This window comes from Xyrauchen texanus, chromosome 29 (assembly GCF_025860055.1).
Source record: "Xyrauchen texanus isolate HMW12.3.18 chromosome 29, RBS_HiC_50CHRs, whole genome shotgun sequence".
In the NCBI taxonomy this organism is placed as follows: Eukaryota; Metazoa; Chordata; class Actinopteri; order Cypriniformes; family Catostomidae; genus Xyrauchen; species Xyrauchen texanus.
The window spans coordinates 29920315-29943822 of record NC_068304.1 but is presented as its reverse complement, the minus strand read 5'-3'; the positions used below and the strand labels follow the sequence as shown (position 1 = coordinate 29943822).

Sequence of the window (23508 nt, the reverse complement as noted above, 5' to 3'; positions counted from 1 at the left end):
GGCCAAACTGTCCCGGGCAATCAGATAGGCAAAGCGCGCACACGCCCAGAGAATCCACAGTCACTTCCAGGACAGCGGTGACATGCGGCGTATGTGGCAGGGCATCCAGGCCATCACCAAATACAGGACAACATCAGTTGCCTGTGACAAAGATGCCTCCCTTCCAGATGCGCTGAACGACTTCTACGCTTGGTTTGAAGTGCAGAATGATGTGGTGGCGAGGAAGACCACCCCTCCTCCCAACGACCAGGTGCTCTGTCTTACCACGGCAGATGTGAGGAAAACTCTACATACAGTCAACCCACGGAAGGCTGCTGGACCAGACAACATTCCTGGCAGAGTGCTCAGAGGATGTGCAGACCAGCTAGCAGATGTTCTTACTGTCATCTTCAACATCTTTCTGAGCAGCGCCATCATTCCAACGTGCTTCAAGGCCACCACCATCATCCCCATGCAAAAGAAGTCTTCAGTGACCTGCCTCAATGACTACCGTCCCGTCGCACTTACACCCAGCATCATGAAGTGCTTCGAGATGCTTACAAAAAACACTGTATCTGCAAAGCAACCAGCATTGTGGACGACCCCACACACCCCTCACACAAACTCTTTACCCTCCTGCCGTCTGGCAAGAGGTACCGAAGCATTCGGGCCCTCACGGCCAGACTGTGTAACAGCTTCTTCCCCCAAGCCATCAGACTCCTCAATACTCAGAGACTGGACTGACACACACACACACACGTGTCCTGAGTTGCACTTTAATTACTGTCACTTTATAACTGTCTGCTAACTCAATAACTGCTATGTGCACAGAACACTATCTCATAGTATGTTATGTTTACGTTTTTAGAAACTGTCATCTTTTTGCACTACTGTGTACCTGTCGGTCTCCTGTTCATTGTCAGAAATTTCTTGTACTGTCCCGTACTTTTTGCACATGTTTGCACGTGCACTTTATATAGGTATAAATGTATATATAGGTGTTTTATATAGGTATTTTATTTAGTTGTGTAGTCTCATGTGGTCCTTTGTTTGTCCTATGTTGTTTTTATGTAGCACCATGGTCCTGGAGGAACGTTGTCTTGTTTCGCTGTGTACTGTACTAACTGTATATGGTTGAAACGACAATAAAATCCACTTGACTTGACTAAACTAGGATCGGCCAAAAAATACAGACTCACCGACAAGTGCCATCTCCTATCAGACATTTTTGCATCGCCTTCATGTTTGCCTTCTGCTGTGATGCAACCGGAAGGGAGTTGCATCAGCGGTGTGAGAGACAGAGGTTCAGATTCCACGGTGAAATAAAAAAATAAATGCATGTTAAGCAAGATTCTGAGGTTGCATTTTTCCCACTAACATAACATTTGTATTCCACTGACGGTTATGTTTAGGTTTGGGTTGTACAATTTATAAAATATGCGTTCCTCTTCACTGTGTTATAGCCTGTACAGCTCAAAACAACTCGCTTCATTTATACTTCCGAAATGACTTCCAAAAAAATACAGCTCACACATGCTCAAACACGCAACAACACTTAGCGCTCTGACCACTGGGGGCAGTGTTTCGCATCTTTGTAAGCACAGGCTGATTTGAGTTAAAAAAAAATCAATCTACTGTTTCCAATTTCACTTTTAGATCAGTCTGGTACAACACTAATAGACATGTACAGTATTTGCAGCAGTAGTTTTCATTCTGACGAAGAAGATACAGCAGTAAAAAAATGCATGTTTAATTATAAGGGTCTGTGAGAGGGCGGAAAATGGTAATGAAAAACTAACATTATAGTGGACCACAGGGGAAAAATAAAATGATAACATTGTAGGATATGACAGAGCACGGTTTAAATAGAACTCAAGTGTACTAAGAGCTCTGTCTTGAAGATCTGGTCAATAATTTGGGCAAGGCTAGTGTTAATTCATTTTAATAGGCACCAAGGCCTTCACTTCACTGCCCTCACATGCCTGCGGGTCTGTGCTGGATAAAAGGCACCAATCAGATTCTACTGTGGCTTATTCAGCTATTACTAAGTAACACAGATCCCATGTGGAATGACGGGGAAAAACGGGCTGCTTTTATACTCACTTATTTGAAGTAGACACACTTCTAAGATGCCTCAAAGATTATATGATTTACTTGAGTCATAGATCCTTCGATGCAATTCTAGTCAGCTTGTCAGCGGAGAAAAAACCAACAGGATTGAACACAATTCATACATGCTACTACAGAAGAACCAATAATAATACTGCCTGCGTTAAATTCATAAATCATGCCATTAGACAGCACCTATGTGGTTATACAGTATGTTCTCTCTATTCACAATACATACAATATTGTGAGCACACTTCTTTCATGAATTTTCAATACATGACCAGTAAATGTGCAAAGTGGAACTCAATGCAATTTGCTTATTTTAAAGGTGAGGTGTGTAATTTCTTTGTCACCAACAGCAATAAAGTGAATTGCAAAAACAGTTTTCAAATAAGTAAAACAAATCTTGATATGAAGATGGGATTATGACTTGAAATACTGCAAAACTAACCTGTGGTGTGATACTCCATCTAAAACTTTAATCAGCCAGTTCTTTTATGATTATGCATGCAGCTTTTATGATATATTAATACAATTTAAATTTAAAGAAAACTTGAATAGTTGTACATTTAAATGTTTTGTCACTCCAAAGGGCCTTTTAAACTGAACTACAGAAGGCAAAAGGATTATTAAAAATTATGAAAAATAAAAAAAGGTGACCAGTTACAGGACTGTGGTGATGTGGGCATGGCCTAGCGATATCTGTGGAGAGCGAGGCTGGGAGAGGAATGATGGTAAGAATTGACACCTGTGGGAAATCATCTCTAACAGCTGTTCTGTATTGCATTGAGAGCAGGAGAGGGATAAAATAGGCAATCCAGACCACTGTCTTCCACCACAACCCCAGCAGCGACTATGAACACTCCCCAAGCCACGCTCATTAAGATGAGACTGCAAGATGACCCTGAGGCCTACAACAAGCTGTTTGAGCGGATGGCAGAGGCGTGGAAGTGGCCAAACACCCAGTAGGCCATCCACCTACTGCCAATGCTGACTGGGGAAGCCTAACTCGCGGCCCATCAACTTCCGATCGACAACCTCCAGGTGTACAAGGATTTGAATCTGGTGGTACTGGAAAGCGGAGAGGATCCAGTGCCACCACCTGGCTTTGCTGGATGAGGCAGTCCATTTGGCTGAGGACCATATGGCGGCTTATTCGGGGACTGGCGAGGCCTCTTCTTCTTCTCTCTCTCTCTCTCTCTCTCTCCCTCTCCTCCAGCTCTCCTTTCTCTCATCCTGTGGTGGAGGTGGAGACATTGGTCCGGATCCCCAATGCGCCCCAAGCCACCCGAATCGAGCATGAGCATATCGGATACCTTCATTCCAAGCCTTGGTGGATTCAGGTTGTAACATTTATTTATTTATGCATTTGGCAGACACTTTTATCCAAAGTGACTTACAGAGCCCTTATTACACGGACAATCCCCCTGGAGCAACCTGGAGTTAAGTGCCTTGCTCAAGGACACAATGGTGGTGGCTGTGGGGCTCGAACCAGTGTCCTTCTGATTACCAGATTACCAGTTATGTGCTTAGACCACTACACCACACTCAAAATCTCCATTCACCAAAGCTTGGTTGAAGATGAGGCTTTGGGTGCAAACCATTGGGTGAAGATGAGGTGTGTGCACAGGGATTTTAACGATTACCTGTTATTGATGGTCATTATTCAATTTTGGGGACAAAAGCATAGTGTTGAGGAAGCGGTTATTACCCGCCTCTCCCATCCACTAATTTTGTGTATGAATTGACCAGACTTTATTGAGGGGAATTGTTGTGGATGGGTCCTGTAACAGTGTATCAGTGTGTGGTGTGCATTTCACTGGCTGGGGAAGCAGTGCCAGGGATGTCTACGTCGGCTCGAAGTCAGGATGACGCAAGGGAGGGAAAGCCTAGGTGATAAATAAGTCTAAGGACTCACACTCACAAATATGTGCCAAAAAGTACACACAGAATGCTCTTGAATCTGACGTCACTGGACTTCCTGTTGCTGATGGCATGCTGCACGAGTGTTTGTTTGTAGCCTGCCTAGGCTGCTTAGCATTGCTTATTCTTATTCTGAAACATTCATCATTATATCCTTTGTCATTTTACCGCATTTCATGTTTTTCCACTTTTCTACTGTTTCATCTGCGTGTATTTTACCTGTTGCTGCTGGCACCTAGCTAGAGTCTGTGTTTGTAGCCTGCTAGTTTTTTAGCATCGCTTATATATCTGTTTTCAGCCTTTAATCCTTAAAATCTGCCATTTTTAAGCACACATCAGGTTTTCCCTCGAATTATTCTCTTATCGTGATTCAACTGCGTGCATATTACACCTGCATCCGCATTCTATTTTTATCACGATTAAACTGCGTGCATTTTTTCAGTGTTTTCTCCTCCGCGGTACAGAGATTATTGCATCGATCTCAAAGCACCACTTATCAAGAACAACCAACAATAACAAACAATTGCATGAGGAATTCACATCAATCTCAAACCCTCACAGTTCAGGAACAACCAACAACAAACAATTTGCAGTAAGTCATGGCATCCGCTCATGTTATTTCTTCCTGCATTTCATGTCACATGTTTACAATAGCCTCCTCCATCAGCAGTGAGGGATTCATATGTGATAAATGTAAGGAATTAGTAAGGCTGACGGAGAAGTTTAATGAGTTAGAGACTCGCATCCGAACGCTAGTGGAGGTCAGTGAGAAAGAGAAGCCGGTAGATACTGTTTCGGATGGGAGTAGTACAGAGAGCAACATACACACTTTGGTTCCGGCTGCAGCAGGGCATTTGGGTGATGTCTCGGGGGCATACTCACTCAGCAAAGAGACACCAATCTCCCATTCCTGTTAGGGTTTACAATCGATTCTCCCCACTCAGAGATACACCCACTGAGAATCATGTTGAAAGAGCCCTTGTTATTGGCGATTCTATTGTAAGGAACGTGGAAATAGAGACTCCAGCTATTATTTTTAATTGCATTTCGAGGGCCAGAGCGTCTAACATCAAATCAAATCTATTTTCAAAAATTTTATAAAATTGTTATACATGTTGGCACTAACGATGTCTGGCTTCGCCAGTTGGAGATCATTAAAGATAATGTTAAAGAGATGTGCGAATTTGCAAAAAACGATGTCAGACACCGTAATATGCTCTGGTCCCCTCCCTGCTCGTCACGTGACGAGGTGACGAGGTTTATAGTAGATTAGTGTCACTGAATGGTTTGGATATCTGAGTGGTGTCTGAAGAATAAAATAGGATTTATAGACAACTGGAAGAGTTTTTGGAGTAGATCTGACCTGCTAAAGAGAGACGGACTCCATCCCTCCAGGGAAGGTGCCATCTCCTATTTAGTAATGTTGCTCATAGTCTTAATAATGATAGTATTTGACTAACTGGGGCCCAGGTCAGGAAGCAGACAAACTGGTTAATCTGAACGTCTGCTAGCTGCCTTGAGACGTCACACAGGTCACATACTATGTAGATATCTCATAGAGAATATGTCTGTTCCCCCGAAATACCAAACACAATACCCTCAATAAATTATTTAGAAAAAATATGATTATGGTCAAACTTGAACAAAACAAACAAATTAAAAACACACATCATATAAAAATAGGGCTACTAAACATTAGATCTCTTTCTACCAAAGCACTAATTGTTAATGAAATGATTACGTATCATAGATTGGATGTGCTCTGTTTGACTGAAACCTGGCTTACTCCAGATGCATATATTAGTATAAATGAATCTACTCCCCCAGGTTATTGTTATAAACATGAGCCTCGACTGAAGGGTCGAGGAGGAAGTTTTGCTACAATTTACGGTTAAGTTTTTGGTGTTAGTCAGAGGACAGGATATAAATGTAAATCTATTGAACTAGTAATGCTTAATGTGACACCGTCAGATATAAATAAAAAATCTCTGTCGTCTTTTGTCCTTGCTACAATGTATAGATCACCCGGGCCTTATTCTGATTTCCTTGGTGAATTTGCTAATTTTTTATCAGATCTTGTAGTTACTGTAGATAGAGCTTTAATTGTTGGTTACTTAAAAATTCACATAGCTGTTATAGAACTTAGCTGTTATATTTGATTCCAATCTGTCCTTTGAAATTCAATGTTCAATACCAATGTTTGTAGAACAGCATTCTTCCACCTAAGAAATATTGCTAAATTAAGTCACATGCTCTCTGTTGCTGATGCCGAAAAACGAATTAATGCATTCATGACTTCAAGACTAGATTATTGTAATGCATTACTGGGAGGATGTCCAGCAAGATCAATAAATAAACTTCAATTTGTTCAAAATTCAGCAGCCAGAGTGCTAACGAGAACCAAGGAATATGATCATATTAGCCCCATTTTATCATCATACATTCTGTTAACTACGTTAAAGCATTGAATGGTCTAGCTCCGCAGTACTTAAGTGACCTTATACCACGCTATATTCCATCACGTTCATTACAATTGCAAAATTCTGACCTGTTAATAGATCCTAGAATATCAAAATCCACAAAAGGAGGAAGATCCTTTTCATATTTGGCGCATAAACTATGGAATAATGTGTGGTAGTGCAATGGTATTCATTGAAGTGCCATTAACTACTGTTTGATGGACGTGTCATATTACAGTATCTATAAATGCTAAGGTATTTCTATCTGATACTATCACTGTACCATGGTACCACCACAGTACTCTTTTGTAAAGGTATCAACAGATTACTGTACATATGTTCTAAGTTTAAATGTTATTAAACTGAATAAATAAGTAAATGTAGGTAGATTAACACCACTAAATTATTTACACCCAGGCATAACACATGAAAACACCTCAATAAATTTGTGACAACTTAGACAGTCAGGCTAATTTCCAGTAGGGACTTATGAGAAGTGTAGTCCTTCACAGGAGAGCATATGTGGGATCTCATGTGAATGAAGCAATAGTTTAACAGACAAGCAGAAGAAGCAAGGTCCCATCGGAACTGACGTGAGATGTAGGTTGTGTGCTGCGTTTGTATGTGTATATGTGTGTGTGTGTGGGGGGGCAGACAGAGGGAATCTGTCTGCGTGAGAAGATATTTAGTGTTGCTGACAGAGAGAGCCTGAGGCTCAGAGTTGTTGACCATTTCACGAGCAGTCTGACAGAATGATGGAAGAAAAAAAAGATTAATCTTTCCTCCCTTACAAGCATGCATGCAAGACATGCACAGAGCTTACAAGTGAACTGCATGAAAACATGTCCAGGTATCATTTCACCCAAAATGAATAACAATTAATAAAATGATAATAAAAACTAAACTTTGCATTAAGAAAATGAGACCTATTTTGGGACCAGGATTTTTATAATTGTGACAATATTTTCATGACAAATAAGTCAATTTTCTTCAAAATTCTCATTACTGTAATGTGTATGAACATATGGCTTTTGAGTTTTTTATTTTTTTTTGTAATTCCTATTATTGTCAATCGAAGATTCTCTTAATTGTACGACAGGTTTTTTTGTTTTATTTTACTCTATGATGATGTCTTTACTGTATTAAAAATACTACTAAACACTTTAAAATTAAATTATACTGTAATTGTTCTTAAGACTACAGTAATTAGGGCTTAATAGTCATTAAAATAATATCACAATGCAAAAACTCTAAATGGCCCATAAATGGTCTTGAATGATCTTTAAAACCTTCATGGTTTTAAAGTGGTTTTTAAGTGAAGTACACAAAACCTAATACTCACTTTTTCTGAGTTTTGATCACTAAAGCAAACCTATAGTGAAATGTATGGGAAAGCAGAACACATAACACGAAAGCTGTGTATCATGTTTTGGCATTGCGAGTCATTTATGGCACTTAATTGATCCCTCAGGCTTGTTACGTAATTCAGAGACAGAGGCAAGGTGAGAGACATTGGAGGAGGGTGACATATGTCATGAGATGAGTGGAGCTAAACTCCAGGCGTGTTCATTAGTCGTCATCAGTCTCCTGCCTCCGTCCTCAACTCTCTCTCTATATTTTCTCTCTCTCTTCGACCTCCTCTTTCCCCCCATCTGTCCTATCTTTGGGGGCTCCATGTCAGAACAACCATTTAGAAAGCAAGAATAATAATAGTTTGTGTTGTGCATTTTGGTGCAATTACATTTTCACCTGCAAGATGAATATGTGGTGATCTGCAAAACTTTTTCTGAAACTATCCTTTTAAGATGATCACTCGACAAAAAACGTCCTGGTTTTGCACAAGTTAACTCTGTGGTGTTAAATTCTGTTCAAGACGAGAAGGAAAATATATTTCCAAACCTTTAATATCTGTAATGTGACAGATTTGTCAAACTGAATATCAGCAAGAAATAATGAAGGTACTGTATCCATTGGAATTTCATTGGATCATGAAAAGTTAGGCTTTTGTCAATGTCAATGTTAAATATAGAGGACAATTTAAAAACAACCACTGTTGTACTGTACATAACATTGTAAAAATAACATACAGCATAATACAAACAATATATCACATAAAGTATATCATGCAACAAGAAACCATCATTGATTAAAAGCTATAGAAAACAGATAACTTTTAAACTTTGATTTAAAAACATGTACAGTTTTTGCAGTTCTGATACAAACAGGCAGACTATTCCAAAGCGTAGAGGCAGCTACAGCAAACGCACGGTCTCCTCTTGATTTCAGTCTAGTCCTAGTTACTGATAGTAACATCTGGTTTGTAGATCTTAGAGACAACTTGGGGTGATGACCAGATAAGAGTTCAGAAAGATAAAATGGTGCTACGCCATTTAAGGATTTATACTGTATACCAGTAAGCTGAATTTAAAATCAATTCTGTGGAGGACTGGCAGCCAGTGTATTGAGACTAAAACTGGGGTGATGTTTTCACGTTTTCTTACATCAGTCAGAAGACCAACAGCTGCATTTTATACTGTTTGCAACCGAGAAAGAGACGATTGACTGATTCCCGTATATAGTGAATTACAGTAGTCAAGACTTGATGTAATAAGTGCATGAATTGCCTTTTCAAAATTCTTAAAAGGAAGAAACAAATTGAAAAGTGGCTACAGTTAACTGTGTTACCTAAGGGGAGATGCTTCAGGTCAACAGCGAGCAACTCTGATTGGTCAAACATAAATTGATTATTCATTGTCTTAGGTTCCCTTTCATATTTTGTTTGCTCCATAAAGCTATCAGAAACATGATAATAAAACATCCCTTTTTTTCTCTTTTCAGTGCAAGCACAAGGGCATTTCAAGCATTGCTCTTAAAGCCCTAGTTGAGCTGCAATTGGTTTCAATTCACATTAAGAATGAATTAGGCATTGTGAAGGTATCCTATTGTCCCTGACCAGCCCTACTTCTTTATTACACCTCTCACGTCTCTGTACATCCTCTTTACGTATATCATCCACTGATAGAAACTATAGTTCTCCTCAGGCACTCGTAGAAATGCTCTCTATCTCATTGCTACCATCCTGACATTCCTAAAAAGGCCTCGTCTTTCTTAGTCTTTCCCTCCCTCGGCTCTAACCATTTATACACGTGTGGCCCTATGGAAAGCTTGCCATGATGAGAGATATTTTTAGAGTGAACGCAAATGGATAAGGGGAATATATAGGATTGGAAATAAATCAATATTTTAGTGCAGTACTTAAGGTGAGGGTGGGCGAGCCATTATCTGCCACTAATTGCCCCTATCGGCTCAATCTGTTAAAAGGGATCGCTATGACAGACATTAAGTTTTATACAAAGTCTTGAACCACTGGGGTGAAGCATTACATTTCCACTCAGGAGGAAAGGAAATATGGCTCTATTCTCAAATTGAAAAGAATACAAAGTGACTAGAATACTGAGTGTTCTGGTGTATATTTTTTAGACACACAAGCTTACATGTATTTTAATGCTGTCATTTTTTAGCTGTGTATCCTTATTCTTATTAATAGGTTTACATTATTGTCTTAAAATGCAGACAAATGGGTCTAGATTAAGTCATAATGCCTGGATTTTTTGTAATTGCCGTGGATGTTCTGATTAGATTGATAGCTGCCCCTCGGTGGACATTACAGATGGAAAATGGTACTCACACGTGCCCACAGGCCCAACAACACTTACCAATTTGGCCACTGGGGACGGTGTTTCGAATTTCGGTAAGCACTGACCGATTTTAATTAAAAAGCTGTTAACTGTTTCCGACTTCATATCAGTCTGCCAAGATTACAAATAAGTGCCTGAATAGAAATGCTGCCTGTCAAAGTCATTAACTGTCTGGGCAACAAGGCAGCTGCCTTTCGGTTTTGGACGCAACCAATGTGTCGAGACTCAGAAAACACACCTAAGAGGCGTTAATTAAATTTAGTGAGTCTTGCTTTTACTTGAGTACTGTAGCTGTTAGAATAACATGACCTTATAATAGAGAAAAGAAGAATGCATAAACTGACAAAACTACAGTGAATGCACATGAATAAATTAATGTGTGTATATTGCTATACATCCAGAATGAAACATACTGCAGCAGAACTGCATTAATCTATTAAAAATATCAATATTTGAATATCACAGAGGTTAATGGGGGGAAACCATCCCATGATATTGGATGAGTAAACAGTAATCACATGCACTGACTTTTATTAAATAAGATATGTTGTATGCTGCATTAAATTTAACAGTCAATACATAATGAAGCCATGCAATATTACGAAAAATTGATCACCCGTGACTCAGCTCAGGAGCTTAAAGGGAAAGTTTCCCCCCAAATGAAAATTTGTCGATAATACTCACTCTCATGTTGTCACAAACCTGTATTGCTTTCTTTCTTCTGTGGAACACAAAAGGAGATGTTAGGCAGAATGTTAATGACTAACAACCTCAGTCACCATTCATTTTCATTGTATGGGAAAGGGCAGCATCAACATTCTTCAAATATTCTCCTCTTATGTTCAATGGAAGAGTCAAAAGTCTGGAACACATGAGGGTGAGTAAATGATAAGAAAATGTTTGTTTTTGGATGAACTCTCCCTTTAAATTTGTCTACTCTGGAAACTTCAATGAAGGTGAAAAAAACTTTCAGTGGAGTTAAAGACAATGGTGATCAAAGGCACAAATACAGTATTTAACTTGTGGCTATCAGTATCCATGTAAATTACTTTAGATTAAAAACGAGGGCTTGAGGAAATGCTTAGGCCACTGCATTACTTGTCTTAAATTTGCAAGGCTATTTCAGTAAAGGGTCTAAAAAACTTTGTGTGGCACTGCAATTACAGCTTTCTTTTTTCCTCCTCATCCTCTCTATCTTCCTTCTTCCAATCATCATCTGTTTTCTCAACTGCTAGAGGGGGCTTTTTGTTTTTTATATTAGATTTTGATGTATTTCGTAGACTCCTAGTGCTTGGCAATAAAGATCTTGCTTACTCTCTTCCTCTCGCTGTTAGAGTGCATGCTGGGAGCAAATGGGTGGAGCATGCAAATGTTGTGTCCAACGCATTTTAACATCGAAAAAATTACTCACTTCACCTTTAATTTTGGAGCTGTGAGATCAGTTGAACTCTTTTTTAGTGAAGCTAGCTCTTGGGGTTGGAGTTTTCACTTTCACTTTTCAAAAAGTCCCTCCATTTTAGAAGTGATGAAATCTTATGCACCAAATCGCTGTTTGGAGTATCCGGCCTTATTGAAGACCCTGAGTGGTGCCTTGGAAGGGATGGGCAAGGAAACTTGTAAGAACAATGAACAGTACTGATCAGTGGACAAAAGATATTTTAGGGTTTAATCTTCTGCCAAGGTAAATGGTTTGGTTTGGAGAACATGGGCATTTAGGAGTTTTAGGGAATGAGGCTATTGACAGAAAAATTGGGAATGGGTCATTAAAAAAGTAAAAGATTGTCTCCAAAGTCTCCAAATGTGTCATATAGTAGCTGTGCACCAATAATTAACAATTTAGTGATGTCCTCTTTTTGGCACATGTTTGACACATATTCCTCCATACCTGCTTTTTAAAATAAGGCTGATTGAGTGGGTTGTTCTCTGGGTAAAATTTCACTAGGTACTACAGAGTGTGTTTTACTTTCCTAAAGAAGTTGGACATGGACTAATGCACCTGCAAAACAGAACAATGGTTTTGTTCAACAGTTTGTACAGTGGCTCCTTCATTTCTGTTGTGACACGTGACAGAAAGACTAGGGCCTACTCAATGTCAATTTGATACTGCTTTGGGGCAAAATGCAGACACTGTAAGTCTAGCCCTTGAAAGACAACATGAAATCAAAATGAACGTTTTTACTTTCTAATGCATGTTTATCATTTTATTGTGCATGATTTACCAGTGCAGTGTATTGCAACTAATCCCTTTTAATCACCTGGCTTCATTCTGGTATAAGATTCCCACTTATAATAATCCATAAATTCCCAATGGATACAATGGCCTACATTTTGTCTTCATGGACTATTCCTTTTCAATCAGAAATACATCAGATTTCAGAACCAAGGACAGATGGACAGATCTTCTTTTCAACATTATAAACAAGATCATCAACAACACCCACACATTGACATAATAATTTATTTTTATCAGTGCATCCTCGTGCCTGCATGGGCAAATTACATCTAATTTGTATGAAATAGATTCACAGGTCTCAGAAGAACAGCAGAGAAGGATAATGTAATAAGACTAAGGTACCTCTCATGCCTTTTACCCTAGTTGATGATGCAATTTCTAAAGATATCCCAGAACAAGCAAACACAGAGTTGGAAACATAGGAATAGATGTTGCCTTGGGCATAGCTCCTTTTGGCAGATTGTATCTGCAATCTTATTGTTTCGGTCACTACCCAAAGCTCATGACCACAGGTGAGGGCAGGAACATAGACTGAGTGGTAAATTGAAAGCTTCGACTATAGACTCAGCTCCCTCTTTACCACCATGTTCCCATACAATGACTACATTACTGCCACCATTGCACAATCCACTTATCAATCTTATGCTCCAGTTTACCCTCACTCGTACACAAGACCCCGAGATACTTAAACTCCTCCATTTCAGAAAGCAGCTCACTCCCTACCCAGAGGAGACAATCCACTCTTTTCCAACAGAGAACCATGGCCTCAGACTTGTAGGTGCTGACTCTCATCACTGGAGGTCACAGCCTGATAATGCCATCAGGAAAACATCATGGGCAAATAGCAAAGCTGTAATCCTGGGGCCTCCAAACTGGGCACACTCTGATCCTCGCCTGCACATTGAAATCATATCCATGAATATCACAAACAGAAAAGGTGACAAAGGACAACCTTGGCAGAGTCCAATACCCACTGAGAACAAGCTTGAATTAATGCCGAGAACGTGGACACAACTTTAAAACCACAGCTCCAAGCAGCCACTTCTGCAAAGGAGGCTTTAAACAGGACCTTCATAGGTGGTAGTTAAAGATTTTCTGTACAGAAGACTCCACCAGACCTTCCCAGTTCACCCTCACAATTCGCTAAGCTTTAATTTATTTGCCAGGTCTGTCCGGCAGCCTCCTCCAGCAACCTGATCCAACTCACCACCAGGTGGTGATCAGTTGACAGCTCTGCTCCTCCCTTTACTTGAGTGTCCAAAACATACGGCCAATGGTCTGTTGATACAACAATACAGTCGATCAATGACCTTTGGCATATGGTGCTCTGGTACCAAGTACAATTATGAACAACCCTGTGATCGAACATGGTGTTATGGCCAATCCATGACAAGCACAGAAGTCCAAAAACAAAACACAGCTGGAGTTCAGATTGGGTGGGCCATTCCTCCCAATCACTCCCCTCCAGATTTCTCCATTGTCGCCAAAATCGGCATTGAAGTCAGACAGCAGAACTATGGAGTTCCCAGGCATCCCTTCCAAGGCACCGCTCAGGGTCTCCAAGAAGGTCGGATACTCCAAACAGCGATTTGGTGCATAGGCACAGACCACAGCTAGAGCATTCCCCCTGCAACACAAAGTCGCATTGAGGTGACTATCTCGTCTACTGGGTTAAACTCCAAAATCGTGGTACCGAGATAAGGGCTTGTGAGTATCCCCATGCCCTCTGCGCCTCTCACCCTGGGTGACTCCAGAGAAGGAGAGAGTCAAATCCCCATCTAGGTTTACTCTTTGTCTGGCCTCTCACCTAAAACCAAATTGCCAAGGGAGGCTTTTAACAAAATGTAAACTGTTAAACGTTTATGAAAAGCATTACAGCAAAAGTGTAAACAAAAATAAAAATAGCGTACAAAAAAAAAGAAAATAATTTATTTTGTTCACCAACAACTACTGTATAACAAGCATATGATTATAATGGAATTTTAGCATGTAGGATAGAATTCACACACACACAAAAAAAAATGCACAACAATTTGAAAGGGTTTTAAACACAGTAGGTATTTCAAACCGACATACAAAACCACTGCTAGAGAAAACACACATTCATGTAATTGGACTTTTGCCACCCAACCTTATAGTAACATGCCGAGATACATGACTTGTGACAACTTCCCAGTGACTAGCTCTGTTCTCCCCTAAAATAAAAAAGACGTTTACAGTCTAGCCATGAAGATGATTAAAGCTCCATAAAGATGATTAAATTCATGCAATCTCCCTCATCTCAGCCAGCCTGGATACTTTAAAATTGATCGACACGTCTACATAATTTCCTTTGATCAAAACAATGTTTGTTGTCAGAACATAAGCTAATATCTCTGGATGGCATCCTGGCATGGCCTCCAATTAAAAACACAGTGCCAATTTCTCAAATAAGACGTGAGGAGTGGCAGTTAAAAATAGTGCGACTCGTTGAATGTCAGTGTGTCAGTTCCCTCCTACGTGTCTAGGAAAGCTGGTGTTTTATTTCCTCACCTTAGCAACGACCAGTCACCCTCTCTCCCCTTCTCTTTCAAATAGATTTTTCTTGCAAACTCGTCGCTATACAGTTGCACCTGTGTCTGGCTTTTTAGTGATTCAGAGGGCTTGTGATTAGCAGTGATCAGGCTTAACATGGTAGGGTAGAGGAGCAGTCCACCGGGCCACTTTAATGACTTGACACTGAAATGCATTCGTCATGGCAACCATTGACCTAATGGATATTATGGAAGCAGAATGTCAAGACTTCAGGAACTTCTCAATGTCCTTCACGGAATAAAGATTATGACGCCTTATTAAAATGGCAATCACCGCAGACCTCACTGCTCGTAAACACTTGTCACAAGAAACAAGGAGCAGAAGGCACAAATTCCACTCAGATAGTAAAAGGGTAGTTGACACTTACGTGTATATGGATTTTTTTTATCAACATGAGGAGTCAAATTTATCTGAAAGTATAATGGGAAGTGTAATAGCTAAACTTATTGTGCAGTGTGGCCATAAAAATGATAGAATTAGAAAAATGCTGTTATAGATGCTGTATAATGGGGCATCCAACAATAAGACAGGAATATTTTCCTGTGCAAATATTCTGGTCAGAGCTACTGTTAATCCTTAAAAAACTTACCTTTGGTATCCAGTTTTAGCTCTTTAGAGGTGTTGCAGCTGAAACAAAGAGAAAAAAAACAGTTTGCTTTAAGGATGTGTGTAAAGAGGTAAACAACTCAAGGCCAGTAAAAAAAAGTATTGCAGTATTGAGTTCAGCTGGGCTAGTAACAACCATCTCAGGCTCATACTCCCTGGAGAGCTAACTGAAGTCTATACACCCAACATCATTACAACCTGCCCAACACTCCAATAGAAGACCTGCTTTTTCTCTTTTCTTTTTCCCCTAAGCTTTTTAGGTGTGCCAATGTATGTGACATTTAATTGTAAGCAAGCAACACAAATGCATGCAAACAATTACAACAACAACCACAACAAAACACATGGGGATACAGCGCTGGTCTAAAGGGAGAGTCAGTTGAATGGAGCTTCCTGGGGTGATCAGTTGCCAAGGGTTGCAGTAACATGCCACGAATGGCATAAAGAGTTCTATAATGATGACGTCAGTAGAGAGAAAAGAATAAGGATGACAGAGAGAGAGAGAGAGAGAGAGAGAGAGACAGAGGAATAATTTGTGTGTGTGTGCGTGGCTGTGTGTATGCGTGTGTGTTTTTGTCTTGAGATGTGGCTTGGGTCCCTCATGTAAGTCTGGTTTATTGTTTGTCCCTTTTATCGTCTAAGTCAAATCACTTGGAAAAAAACAATATCACACCTCCTTTCAACAAGCCATTTGAGGTATCATTCTTGTCCATAGCATAAACTGTGCAGGTGAAGTTACATGCCAATGTTTTAATCAGTACTTAAGGCTAGGGGTTGTTCAAATTACAAAAGCAAAAGTAACAGTGATGCTTGCCTTGGCAAGCACAACTAATAATTCAACAGGGTGAAAATATATAAAGCACATGCTGTCACAAAAATCTCCTACCAAACATTATCCTAATAATTCACTCTGAACAATACACAATACATGCTTTGTGGCAAGACATAGCAGAACAAATTAATGGTAAATCCATTACCATCTATTTTTTATTGCTTGCATTTTACATTACTGCATGGAGATAAACTTATAAATTGACATATGGGCTGTGCCATGAATTAATTGAGCTGATTTATGTTCAGTTCCATCTGTTGATAAAATCATATGTATTAGGATCGAAGGCAACTGCTAATTCCAGAACTATAGTTACCAATGTTTTTAAATATTTTTGAGTTTAAATAGTTTTAATAAGATGTTTTGAGACATGGGGGGAAAGGAAAAATGGAATGGAATTCAAAGAAATGAATATGCGTATGCTAAATATTTTTTTTTTCCAGAAACACTAGATGATATCAATAACAAAAGCTTGAAATGCTACCTCTAGAAATTGTATTTAATTCACACACACACACACACACACACACACACACACACACACACACACACACACACACACACACACACACACACACACACGTTGTGTTTCCATGTTTTATGGGGACTTTCCATAGACATAATGGTTTTTATACTGTACAAACTTTATATTCTATCCCCTAAACCTAACCCTACCCCTAAACCTAACCCTCACAGAAAACTTTCTGCATTTTTACCTTTTCAAAAAACATAATTTAGTATGATTTATAAGCTGTTTTCCTCATGGGGACCGACAAAATGTCCCCACAAGGTCAAAAATTTCGGGTTTTACTATCCTTATGGGGACATTTGGTCCCCACAAAGTGATAAATACACGCTCACACACACACACACACACACACACACACACACACACACACACACACACACACACATATATATATTATATTGTATTAAATAAACATTTTATTTTATGCACCATGGTGAAAGAACACACAATTTACCAGAATGCACTAAATGACAAAAATATTAAAAAAAGAGCCAAACAACATGAAGCAGGTTTACAAGAATTACAATTCAGTGAATTCCTTTTCTTGTCATTCAAATTCCAATTCAACATCCAGTTGTGCATCGCTAATTCAATTCAAAGCTTAATAGCAGCCTGTAGGAGTCTTCTGAACGTTCCGAAATTCCCACCCAGTCAACATTCCGTGTCATGTCATTTTAACACATTTGACACACATCAAATGTTCAATATTCATGAGACCCCTATTATCACAGACACATTTTTATCCTCTCTTTCTTTCTCTCTCTCTCTCTCTAACCCCTGTCTGTCTTTATGGCATTCTCTCTTTCACTCTTTGCCCCTCAGTCTTTCTCTCGTTTTTTCTTTCTCTCTCGCTGACCCTCTTCACCTGCCTGCTTATTAAAATCTCATAGTATTAACTCTGCTGCTCATGGCCAGGCTGAATAATTCAATCAGACTAAAGGAGTCAAATGAATCTTTAATGATATTAAAGCCACTAGGGGAACTGAAGCTGGACTCTGCCAACGTTTACTTTGGCCTTCACCTGAGGGCGATTGGCGAGGGGCTTGTTCTGCTTGACAGTTGTGGCAATTTAGGCAGCAACTGTCATGAATTGTCACAGAGATTATTTTTTTCCCACATATCACAAAAAAGAATGATTAAGACAAAATGAAATGACTGAAGTAGGGTTTTATGTCCTATCAATACGCTCTTCATGCTCATTTCAGATGTGCGATCACATTTCACCCAGTTGTATTTAATATCATAATTACTACAATGCCATTGAGGGTCATTAATAAATTGAACCATTACTTTTTTCTCAAGCCAGAGCCCAGAATAGCTAACATTAATATAATAGCCATCTACCAAAAAGTTTGATTAAAAATTGCACATTGTAAAAGTTGCCCTAGATCGGTACCAAAAATACCAATGGTTTGAAGAGTATGTGTGTGTGTGTACCTTAAGGTGTTGGCAACTTTTCTTAAAGGAGTCATGCCATAGGGAAGAAAATTTTCCCTGATCTTTTGAGATAAAAGAGCTTGATATACTGTTAAACTACTGTAACTTACATTGGACATACAGTCAGGTCCATAAATATTGGGACATCGACACAATTCTAATCTTTTTGTCTCTATACACCACCACAATGGATTTGAAATGAAACGAACAAGATGTGCTTTAACTGCAGACTTTCAGCTTTAATTTGAGGGTATTTACATCCAAATCAGGTGAACGGTGTAGGAATTACAACAGTTTGTATATGTGCCTCCCACTTTTTAAGGGACCAAAAGTAATGGGACAATTGGCTGCTCAGCTGTTCCATGGCCAGGTGTGTGTTATTCCCTCATTATCCCATTTACAAGGAGCAGATAAAAGGTCCAGAGTTCATTTCAAGTGTGCTATTTGCATTTGGAATCTGTTGCTGTCAACTCTCAATATGAGATCCAAAGAGCTGTCACTATCAGTGAAGCAAGCCATCATTAGGCTGAAAAATCAAAACAAACCCATCAGAGAGATAGCAAAACATTAGGTGTGGCCAAATCAACTGTTTGGAACATTCTTAAAAAGAAAGAAGGCACCGTTGTGAGCTCAGCAACACCAAAAGACCCGGAAGACCACGGAAAACAACTGTGGTGGATGACCGAAGAATTCTTTCCCTGGTGAAGAAAACACCCTTCACAACAGTTGGCCAGATCAAGAACGCTCTCCAGGAGGTCGGTGTATGTGTGTCAAAGTCAACAATCAAGAGAAGACTTCACCAGAGTGAATACAGAGGGTTCACCACAAGATGTAAACCATTGGTGAGCCTAAAAAACAGGAAGGCCAGATTAGAGTTTGCCAAACAACATCTAAAAAAGCCTTCACAGTTCTGGAACAACATCCTATGGACAGATGAGACAAAGATCAACTTGTACCAGAGTGATGGGAAGAGAAGCGTATGGAGAAGGAAAGGAACTGCTCATGATCCAAAGCATACCACCTCATCAGTGAAGCATGGTGGTGGTAGTGTCATGGCGTGGGCATGTATGGCTGCCAATGGAACTGGTTCTCTTGTATTTATTGATGATGTGACTGCTGACAAAAGCAACAGAATGAATTCTGAAGTGTTTCGGGCAATATTATCTGCTCATATTCAGCCAAGTGCTTCAGAACTCATTGGACGGTGCTTCACAGTACAGATGGAAAATGACCCGAAGCATATTGCGAAAGCAACCAAAGAGTTTTTTAAGGGAAAGAAGTGGAATGTTATGCAATGGCCAAGTCAATCACCTGACCTGAATCCGATTGAGCATGCATTTCACAGGCTGAAGACAAAACTGAAGGGAAAATGCCCCAAGAACAAGCAGGAACTGAAGACAGTTGCAGTAGAGGCCTGGCAGAGCATCACCAGGGATGAAACCCAGCATCTGGTGATGTCTATGCATTCCAGACTTCAGGCTGTAATTGACTGCAAAGGATTTGCAACCAAGTATTAAAAAGTGAAAGTTTGATTTATGATTGTTAATCTGTCCCATTAATTTTGGTCCCTTAAAAAGTGGGAGGCACATATACAAACTGTTGTAATTCCTACACCGTTCACCTGATTTGGATGTAAATACCCTCAAATTGAAGCTGAAAGTCTGCAGTTAAATCACATCTTGTTCGTTTCATTTCAAATCCATTGTGGTGGTGTATAGAGCCAAAAAGATTAGAATTGTGTCGATGTCCCAATATTTATGGACCTGACTGTATGTATACATCAACATATGATGTAGTTTTCTGCATAATGTAGATGTACAATTTACACAATGCATTGTTTACATGTCATTGATAACATTTGGGTGATCAGAAAATTGGGCCAATGATCCCAACATCCAAACAAGTGGCTGAAGTGACTATATTGGAACATTATGTAATGTCACTGTTATCCTATACATTTATAAATTTTTACAAAGTATTGTGAGTGACTGACCTGAATTGGTTTCTTTTAGTTCTTTGGCTTCCTCAAGTTCTTTAGCTTCTTCCTCTATAAAAAGAGATAAGGTGAGAAGGAATGAGTTTACAGTATCTAAATAAATGTGGTAACCTAGGTGTCAAAAATATCCATTTTGCTCTTCAAGAGGCAGATGTAAAACATTTATTCACACATGCTTAGGAAAAAGAAAAAAAGGTTCAGGGTCATTTTAAAAATGTGTACAAGTATGAATGTGGTGACCTTTATCCTGTGAGGCTTGCAGGGGCAAACCATGTAAAAATGTCGAGTGTAAAATCATACAGAATAAAAATTTGAAATTACACACAGATTCACACATGAAATTAAATAAGGTAAAGAAAACTAAAGTGGAAAAGTACAATATAGACATTTGTAGTTTAGTACAGTGAGTAATGACTTAAATTTAGTCTTTTCCTCACATAAAGCTATAATTTTACTTTATAAGACTTGGAATATCATGCACAAATGGGTTCACATGGGATTTTAAGTGACATGACATGAGTAATTTTGGATTTTCATCTTTGAGTGAACTATTCCTTTAAGGTAGTGAGATGAGATCATGAACAGCTGTGTAAACGTATGCAAATTTAAGGACTGGTATGGACTCACAATTTGTAGATATTAAGAACACCGTCCTTCACAAATCCATTCTTTATTCCCACACCTACACAATATATATACACTGTACCTTGTATATCAAGTGTGTTTGTTTGCATCTGGTCTCTTTAATAGAGCCTTTTTATGGATACCTCCATAAAAATAAAAATTATCTTTAACATTTTAGGCCAAGAATTAGAGTGAAGGCTTTCCTCTGTGACAAAGAGAGGATTTCTGACTATTCACATTGATTACTTGGAAATATTCAGAGTTTAGCTACTGGCATTTTCTGAGATGTACAAATGGAAACAAGAGAGTAGAGAAGTTTTTCAAATCTTCACATATTTGAACATTTTAGAGACATAATGTACATCCCAAAAATGATCATTCAAAAATAAGGAGAATATGCAGTATTTTCTAACCAGGATGTAATTGTGCTCACATAAGCAATGGTAAGCACAATTTGGAAGTTGCATTTTCCCTCTAAAATATTTTTTTTTCATCATGGATGATTAGGTTCATGGTTGGGGTTAAGCTAATGGGCATAGGGTTAATAAAATATGCATTGCTGTTGACTATATTACTTCATTAACAACTAAAAATACAACAGGCTTTTTTCGCCACCCTGTAGACATCTGACCTCAACGACACTTCTACACTGGGTTGATTTTCGGTAAGCACAGACCGATTTCAGCGAAAGAGAAAGAGTAGAGTAGAGAGAGAACAAACCTACATTGTTCATATTCTTCTCTGTTGGCTCTCAACCCTGATAAGTGAGCTAACAGACCCATCTCAGAAGCTGCTCATTGTAGTTAGGATCCCCCTCAACCTCTCCACACATATTATGACAGCCAAGAAAAATGAGTAACTCGGCTCTTGACTCTGACTGACCTCCTCAGCCTTGCGTTCCGTAGTGTGATATGAGGAGTGTCCAGTCCAATCTCCACCAGTGCCCGCAGCTATACCAGAGCAGACAGCATCAATTAGGCCTGCACCTCTCAGCCCACCCCATTCACCACAAGAGCTCAGCTATTCCATTCCACTGTTAAGCACCTCTAAGTTCCCATGTAGGCCGATGAGGGAATGTTAGGTCTTTTTCACACAACACATTTTGTGTAGATCCTTGTTTGCTGGACGTTTTTTATTTCAGTACTTTTTTACTGTGTTCTTTGATGTATTGATTTGATTTAACCCTCTTATTGTCTTAAGAAACTGCACCCTTCTTTTGCCCTTTGGGTCATTTTTGACCCGGATTGAAAACCATTCAAAAGGCATAAATACTTGATTACTGTACAATGCCTCAAAATACCTTTAACTAAAAGTTTTGTTGTGGGCCCAAAGTGTATAATGATTGTGGAAAAGGGCAACATTCTGAATATAAAATAACTTATCTAATTTTAAAAGAATAAAATACATAAATAAATAAAGTTTAAAAACTTGGCAAACATTGACAAATTATGTCTCAATTTATGTTTATTTCAAACACTTTGGGCATTTTATATTATCTCAGCTATATTACAACAATTTCAGATTTTTTCTGGTTGTAGAGTTAAAATATTAGTGCAGGTCTATTTCACAAATTAATCTGTATTGTCTTTTTTCAGCAGTCAAAATGGGCAAACTTTGCACGTCCATTGCAATGAATCCATTCCTTCCCATTTCAAACAATGTTTGCACACATGCAGTGGTTGAGGGATTTAGGAAGGTGCTGTAACCATATATGGCCATATAATGTTTTCAGATAAAATAACATACAATGGATCTTCTACAATTGGGTGTAAATTGGGGCTATATTTGAAAAAAAAAAAATGATAATTTGAGGTCAAATTCTATTCATATATGTAAAAACTAAGCTGCATTCACTTGCCTTGTATGGACCTACAGAGTTTAAATATTCTTCTAAAAATCATTATTTATGTTCTGCATATAAAAGAAAGTCATACACATCTTGGATGTTATGAGGGTGAGTAAATTATGAGAATTTTCATTTTGGGATGAACTATCCCTTTAAATTCAGCTAACAAATATTCATAAAATTTACACTGTATGATTTATTTATTTTTTGTTAGAAATGATTTTAATTTTTTTATAAATAATAATAATTAATGAGCGATTACACAAAAAATGTGTCTTCCAAACTGTGTTTTTGCCTTACCCCGATTCACTAAGGTAAGCCTACAATATTGGCTTATATTTTACAGCTGTCAGGATGAATTGTGTCTGTGCGTGTTTACATCATGTCTGTAACTAAAGAAAGAAGGTCCAGTGCTTATGGTGCAGTGGAAGTTGTGGTAGTAGTTTGAAGCTGAAAGCTTGTAGCCACAAATAATGAGTGATATTGACCATGAATCGTTCAAAAACACATCCCTCTGAAAATCAACCATTGTAAAAATAAAGAAACCTCAAACCAAGAACACTCTGCAAGCAAAATGGGAGTGACAGAAACCACAATAAAACACAAATCACATCAGCTTGGCTTTTCAGAAGTGGCAACAACTCTGAGAAAGGATTTTAAACC

At 38.9% G+C, this 23508-nt stretch overlaps 1 protein-coding gene across 1 annotated transcript in view; it reads right to left on the bottom strand.

The window, feature by feature from the left end:
- LOC127623380 (CD276 antigen-like) overlaps positions 1 to 23508 on the bottom strand; it is a 122761-nt gene that overhangs the window by 17379 nt on the left and 81874 nt on the right. Inside the window, exons 6-7 of the mRNA XM_052097820.1 lie at positions 20373 to 20426; positions 15565 to 15602 (exon numbers count right to left, since the gene is read on the bottom strand). Of these exons, the coding sequence (XP_051953780.1) occupies positions 15580 to 15602; positions 20373 to 20426 (77 nt within the window). The 3' untranslated portion in view covers positions 15565 to 15579. The remainder of the gene's footprint in view (positions 1 to 15564; positions 15603 to 20372; positions 20427 to 23508) is intronic.